We start from the raw sequence: 6993 nt of genomic DNA on the forward strand, positions 1-6993 counted from the left end.
TCAATACACTTTTAATTCAATCTCTTAGGAAGGGAAAGAAAGAAAATTAATTGTTATACAAAAGAAACCTAGTTTTGACTATGAAGGATAGCACAAAGAAGACTAGAGAACAAGGCAGTCACTAGACTGACATAGATTTTGGATACAGCCATCCGTCTTCTCCTCCTTTCTGCTGACGTTGCCACACAATCTAACAGCAGCGAAATTGTCTCTAAGCCTACTGCTTTAATTCTCATCATAATACATTCTTGCAAAAAGCAGGCAAGTGAGAAACACATCTTAGTGGAAGGGGGTAGCATGCAATGGTCCGAACCCAAACCAGCAATTAGGTAGGTCAATTTCCTCTGTGCAAGTGACTGATGTGGTGCTTATGCTTTTCTGAGCCGAGAGTATATTGGAAATAGCCTTTCTATCCTCACAAGGTAGGGATAAGGTCTACGTACATACTACCCTTCCCAGACCCCACGGCATGGGATAATACTGGGTATGTTATTGTTTTTGTTGTAATTTCCTCTGTGCAAGTGATTGAATTGAAACTTAGGCATAGAACAAATCGAGCTCGAGGAGAGGTGTAGAGTCCAGCAAGTAAAGTGTTGTGCCGGCTTCTAAGCCTTCCAAGAGAAAACATGCATTAAAAGTGGATATCAATTATTATGGATAACCAAACTCAATAAAAAAAAATGAGGGGAAATCATCGACAATTGAACGATCATTTCATACACTAGGAGTGGTCAAATCAAGCTCCAAACTAAGGCAGTTTACACAAGGGGGGAAAGAGCGCTCAGAAGACGAATAGAAACAGACAGCAAAGACGAATTTGGATGGAAAAAAATTACTAATGTACACGTTCTCCACTGGAAAAGATAAAAACATCCCAAGCAATGGCTGCTATTCTGGTAGTTCATGCAATTTGCCCTGGCGGAAGGAGACTCGTGCAACTAGAAGAGTTTGCCTGGCTGTTTGACTCCACTTCTCATCATTGCACAGAATTCGTCATAGTTGATTCTTCCATCCTGAAAAAACATTGACAGCATTAGCATATATGTGGCAAGGTTGAGTCCAACTATTGAGCGAAAAGCAGTGAAAACTCACATTGTCCGTGTCCACTTCAGATATTATTTCCCTTATACAGGCTGGATCGCCTATTCCATGCTCTTCCATAGCTGTTTCGAGTTCATCTCCTGTGATGAACCTACAGTTTTAACACGAAAAAAAAGTAATTTTGAAAAAGACTGATCTTGGGATTCTAAAGGTCTGATCATGTTTTTACACTAGATATACACATAGTACGTACCCACTGCCATCTTTATCAAAATACTGAAATGCAGTATATAGATTTTCGTCTCTTTCTAGCCTGTGCTTATGCATAGTGGCGGTGATGAATTCAGTGTAGTCAATTGAGCCATTTCCATCCACATCGGCCTGAAGTTTACAAGACATGAGATATTATAATTGTGAAGGAAAGAAATGGTTAATACTGTAACATTTAGGAGTTGTTCTGCCTTACAGCTTCCATCAATTGCTTGACTTCAGCCTCTGTGAGCTTTGACCCAAGTTTAGCCAATCCACTCCTCAGTTCTTCATAAGTGATAGTGCCGCTATTATCAGTGTCAATATTGTGGAACATTGCTTTGAGGCCGTGAATTTCTTCTGCAGAGAGATTCTCTGCAATGACCTGATCCCAAAGACAGACAATGCAATGTGTTATTACTCGCAGAAGGAAAAGAATACAGCCAGCATGCAAGCACAGGAAATAGGGATAATACACGGGCCCGCAGAATAGAGTAAAATGTCAAAAGACAATTAGTTTCAATTTGATCTAGTAGTTGAACATTCATGTATTAAACTGAAACAAATGATTGTCAAATTTCCATAAGTTTGTTGTCCATGGCAAAAAAGCAGCTAATGGATACAAGCATTTGGAAGAATGTCAACATCCCAAATTCACCAATTCCAAAAGATATCACTCACAACAAATACATTGATTCAGACCAAAAAAAAAAAACAAATACATTGATTAGAAGGTGTACTAGTTTACTGTTACTTCTCAAAAAACACATAAAAAAGGTCTACTAGGTTTATTCTTTTCAAACAAATGATCACACACAAAAGTTTGATTAAGAAAGCAAACTTACCAATTTCACAAAAGATAATGGTGGCTCATGGTAAAATCTAATCATGTTCTTCAAATATAGTTTCAGTTGAGAGGAAGGGAAGGAAGTGAGATCAAGGCCGATAGAGTGAAAGTAATTTTCTTGCATGTGAAGTACATGACTATCATATGAGGAAGAAGCTGTACATGCAAAAAGGTGGTCCTTTTTTATTCTTTAGACAAACAAAGCCAACGAAAGGTACTGGAAAATATACCCTAATACCCTCCTTTCCTTTACCTGGATTCAGTTGCAGCAGAGTTTAGGAATTCTAATATTACCTTCAAAGCGAGTTTCTTGAGCTTGTTCATAGCTCTGAATTGCTTCATTCTTGAAAGGACAGCACCCTCTAATGGTTTGTCAGATGCATCACCACCTTCCTTCAGCCAAGGATGCTCTATCAATTAGACACACCAGCAGTGGGGTTAGAATAAAGATATAGCAAACCATAACACATGTATTTCTGATGTTCTCAAGGAGTACATTCGCAAATGAATAGCCTAAGTTGTTCTGAGTTCTGATCTTTGAAATATTTGTTCTGCACAAAAACAGTTAGAAATCTTTTCGTAGAAATTGATCGAATCTAAAGGATTTAAAAAAGGGGAACGAATTCCAAGTGTCAAATAAAAATAAACTTAGAAGGTGAAACTGCAAGTGAAATTACCCTATTAATTTGAGCTGCAAATAAATAATGTTTTCTGTCGACTTTCTATCTTTTTAAATTTGAAATTCTTGGCAGATGGAGACTACAAGTGCTTCCCCCAACCCCACTTCTCTCATTAACAGGAAAGGAATGGTTTGGATGCTCAAGTGGCAAGAACACTCCCCTTTCCAACCAAGAGATCGGGAGTTCGCGTCACCACGGGAGTTTGACAGGATCACTTTTGACTCTTCAGAAAGGAAATTTGGAAGGTAGGATTTACCATATCACTATAAAAAAAGTACTCATCAACAGGAAAATGATTCAGTGGGAACGTGATGCCATCAAAATGAATTATTTTCTCTCACTGAAATAAAATTCTCCTAGGTTGCATTTGGATTCAAATGACGAAAATTAGTTTGCAAGCAAACTTTGAAGCTGTTTGAGACGGATATCAAGTCTCTCAATTTTGATGTAATCCTTCCTGTCATAATGATATGATTAATAAATATAACTGGTAACATAACGGATCTGAAAACAGCTTAATGATTTATATATATAAATAATAGAGTACTCTGGTTATTATTTGAAGTCTCCAATGGCATAGGTGAGTTGTTGAGGAATAGGACAAAAAATGGAGATTCCAGGTTAAAAATCCCGGTATAACACCCAGTGGGAGTCCATCTGCCCGACCTTGGAGGGCAGGCTAACCAGACACTTGCACTTGTGGGTTGTAGTAGGTTTCCAGTGGATAAGCCGATGGCATGCAAGTTAACAGGACACCGTATCATAAAAAATAAACAAATAAAGTACCTCAAGGGAATCCCAAAGATAGCAGTAAGGGCAGTATTATCACCCGTCCCAAACATCAATCATGCTATCCAGATATATGATGGCGTTTGTGAAGCTGAGAGAGGTTCTTTTAACAGAGTGTAAGGCTTCCCCTAACTAAAATTATTCTTTAAAGTAAGAAAGGATTACCGCTGGCCAAGGAAAAGATTGATTTTCATATAAACTAATTTTGGCAAAGCCTTGTTTTGGCCCCCATTAAAAATATGCAATGTCTAACTCCTTTAATAAGAATGTGCAGCTGTGCTTTACTTAATAACAGATCCAGTTCAAGATGCCAAACATAACTGAAGATAAAACTAAACACCTAAACAAAGTATAGGTTTTGCAAAAGAAAGTGGGAAGCCCGCCTGGGTGAGACAAAGCAAACTAATCTAACTGGAGGAGTGAAGTTGCCTTAAAAGAGTTTGTGTTGCCTTGAATTTGTTTTCTACGATTAACAGCTAGAAATGAGGGAGTATGCAAGTGCCTTTATAGTATAGAAAGTATACTGCCTCTTAGCATATTACAAATCATACTTAAAAGGAACAGACATAAAAGCATGGAAAGCAACAGGTCAGGCTACTGTACATGCAATTTTTTTTTCCTAAAAGAAACAAATATCTGCAGTAATGTCAGAAACGAGATCTTCAAGGAGTTCTGAATCTATAACATGGAGTCTCTGCACTGAAATAGTTAGCGGTCTTAAAATCAAATAAGTTATAGTTTAAAGGCCACATACCAAGAACCTGTGCAGCTGTAATCCGTTTCTTTGGGTCTTTAGTCAGCATCTTCCGTACTAGGTCCTTGGCACTACTTGATACAGAGGGCCAAGGTTCACTTTCGAAGTCAATGTGACCTTTAAGTATAGCATCAAATATACCCTTTTCGGTTTCTGCATACCAAACAAAGATACAGTAAGTCATCGAATCCTAGATAGTGACAAAAATTGTCATCTGTTATAAGCGAGAGGATGACTTTACCTGCCCAAAAGGGGGGCACACCACTGAGTAGTATATAAAGCATAACACCTGCACTCCAAACGTCTATTTCCTTGCCGTAACTCCTCCGTAAGACCTCTGGGGCAACATAGTAAGCACTCCCAACTATATCCTTGTACAACTTACCTGCATGGGATTTTATATCCATTTACAGAAGGGGAAAAAAGCAGCAGGTAGAAGAAAGGTTAGCATTCGTAAGGAGGATAAGAAAATCACAAAGATACTGCTAAGGCATGGTACTTCAACATATTTGTAAAAGGGAAGGTGTTCATCACAACTGAAGTATCAGAAATCAGCTTACTAATACATCCAATCTGTATGCGACGAGTGTGTAAATGCAACTACAGTTTCACAAATTTACGGACAATTAACATTTGGATTACACCAGGTTTTAAAATTCAAACTTCCTAAGCAAGAGTGAGAGAGAAGCTGAACAAGCGCCACATGGGGAATACACCTACATGATGATGTAAAAATGACATGTTCCAGGAAACCAAGTTTAAAGGGAAGTAATTCAAGAATAATCAACATATCATGCTAAAATACTACTCAGTACTCCCTTTGTCCCAATTTTCGTGAAAGTGTTTGACTGGACAATTCTTTCTATTAATACTAAGGTTTTCACTGCACATTCTCACCCGACCATGCAGTGCAACAAGTGCCTAGTGAAAAAGGACATTAATCAGCAATGAAGAGCATTCATAGATGCTTGACGATTATACACATCCAACTAAGAAGATCCCCTTAAATGTTTCCCCGGCTATCAGAGATGTAAATGTTTCCACTAACTTACAGAAACATCAAATATGGCACTTGAATGGAGGATATAATACAAGATTAATATAGTAGTAAGTAATACGTGCACGTGGGACCGCGATCACCTCTAAAGTCAACATTTATAGCTGAATGTTTAATCCTATCCCTGAACTTAAAGATCAAGCTTTTAGCCTTAACAGATTCACTAGCTTTACAAGAGACATAAATCTTTAAAACATGGAAAGGTCATTGACTTGAAGAATAATTGTGCAAAAATAGATACTAATAAAAAGGACAATTATAAAGCAAAATGTACCTTCTTGAATGAATACTGAAAGCCCAAAATCAGTAATCTTTAGAGCAGCATTTTCACTCTTATCAGAAAGCAAAAAGTTTTCAGGCTTGAGATCACGATGCAACACGCCCATAAAATTACAAACGTGCACAACATTGACAATAGCCCTACACATTGTTGCAGCAGCTCTTTCACTATAATGTCCCTTTGCAATAATCCTATCAAATAGCTCTCCACCTCCACATAACTCCATCACAAGATAAACCGATCCCTTATCCTCATAAGCACCTTTAAATTCAACAATATTAGGCTGTCCACTCAAATGTTGCATAATTTGAATCTCTCTCCTCATATCATCCTTATCAGCCTTAGTAACAAGTTTCTTTTTTGATATTGATTTACAAGCATATTGTTGACCAGTTGAAATTTCAGTACACAAATATGTAACACCAAATTGACCCCTACCCAATTCTTTACCGAGTGTATAGTGCACCCTAACATCTTCATATGGCTTACCAAGAATTGTACCGTGTGCAGAAACTGGTTTTGGGCTTGGTGGGGCCCTAACAGGCAACTGAGATTCAGGGCCTGGAGATTTTGTGTACTGAATTTCAGTTCGATGGGGCCCAACTCCTCCTGATCCATGGTGGCCGTTGGCATTTGACTGTTCAGGTTTACTTTTGCTTGAACAGATATTTCCCATTTATTATAGATCTAGCAAAAAAGAGGGAGCTGATGAACTGAAACTGAAATTGAAAACAAAAAATAATGAATCAGGAAAAGAAGAAACCCAGATAGAGATTTAAGCAAAGAATGGAAATTAAAGTAGAGGGATTGATTTGATTTATTCTTAGAGGAGGGGAAAGGAAGAATGGGAGAGAAGGTTGACTAAAGCTTTGGTTTGGTCAAGCAGAAACGTGAGTTGAAACGTTAAAACTATTCTTTAAGACATGGGAAGACGATGAGAAAGTGCCGAGAACAAAGTACAAAGGTTTTTTTATTTTTAAATTTTAAGGAAAAGATATTTGGTGGATTTTAGTGCCAAAAAGGCAATATAAATTGTATTAGTAATGTTATATTATTTTTTATACTGTTTGGTTTGATGTAGTAAAAATAATATACACTGCATAATTTTTTTTAAAATTATTTGTTTATAAAAATTACCCTCCAAAAAAGTTGAAAAGAATTTGAAAAAGGTTTTGAAAGTGCAGTTCAGTCTTTATACATGCTTATTCATGTATCAAAACTATAGTATTGAAAGGGTAGTGTAACGACCTGACCGGCCGTTTTGAGCTTTAAAGTTTCGTTCAGTGGTTCGAGGCC

The 6993-nt window shown here is 37.5% G+C and overlaps 1 protein-coding gene across 1 annotated transcript; it reads right to left on the reverse strand.

Moving 5' to 3' along the window:
- Positions 1 to 671: 671 nt before the first annotated feature.
- On the reverse strand, positions 672 to 6640 carry LOC107805386 (calcium-dependent protein kinase 2). Its single transcript, XM_016629417.2, has 8 exons — positions 5692 to 6640; positions 4602 to 4745; positions 4361 to 4513; positions 2432 to 2547; positions 1508 to 1675; positions 1295 to 1422; positions 1093 to 1192; positions 672 to 1013 (listed from the first exon to the last, which is right to left on the reverse strand). The coding sequence occupies exons 1-8, from the start codon at positions 6371 to 6373 to the stop codon at positions 939 to 941; spliced, it is 1566 nt and encodes a 521-aa protein (XP_016484903.1). The 5' UTR covers positions 6374 to 6640; the 3' UTR covers positions 672 to 938.
- Positions 6641 to 6993: the final 353 nt, after the last annotated feature.

This window comes from Nicotiana tabacum, chromosome 10 (genome assembly GCF_000715075.1).
Source record: "Nicotiana tabacum cultivar K326 chromosome 10, ASM71507v2, whole genome shotgun sequence".
Lineage (NCBI taxonomy): Eukaryota > Viridiplantae > Streptophyta > Magnoliopsida > Solanales > Solanaceae > Nicotiana > Nicotiana tabacum.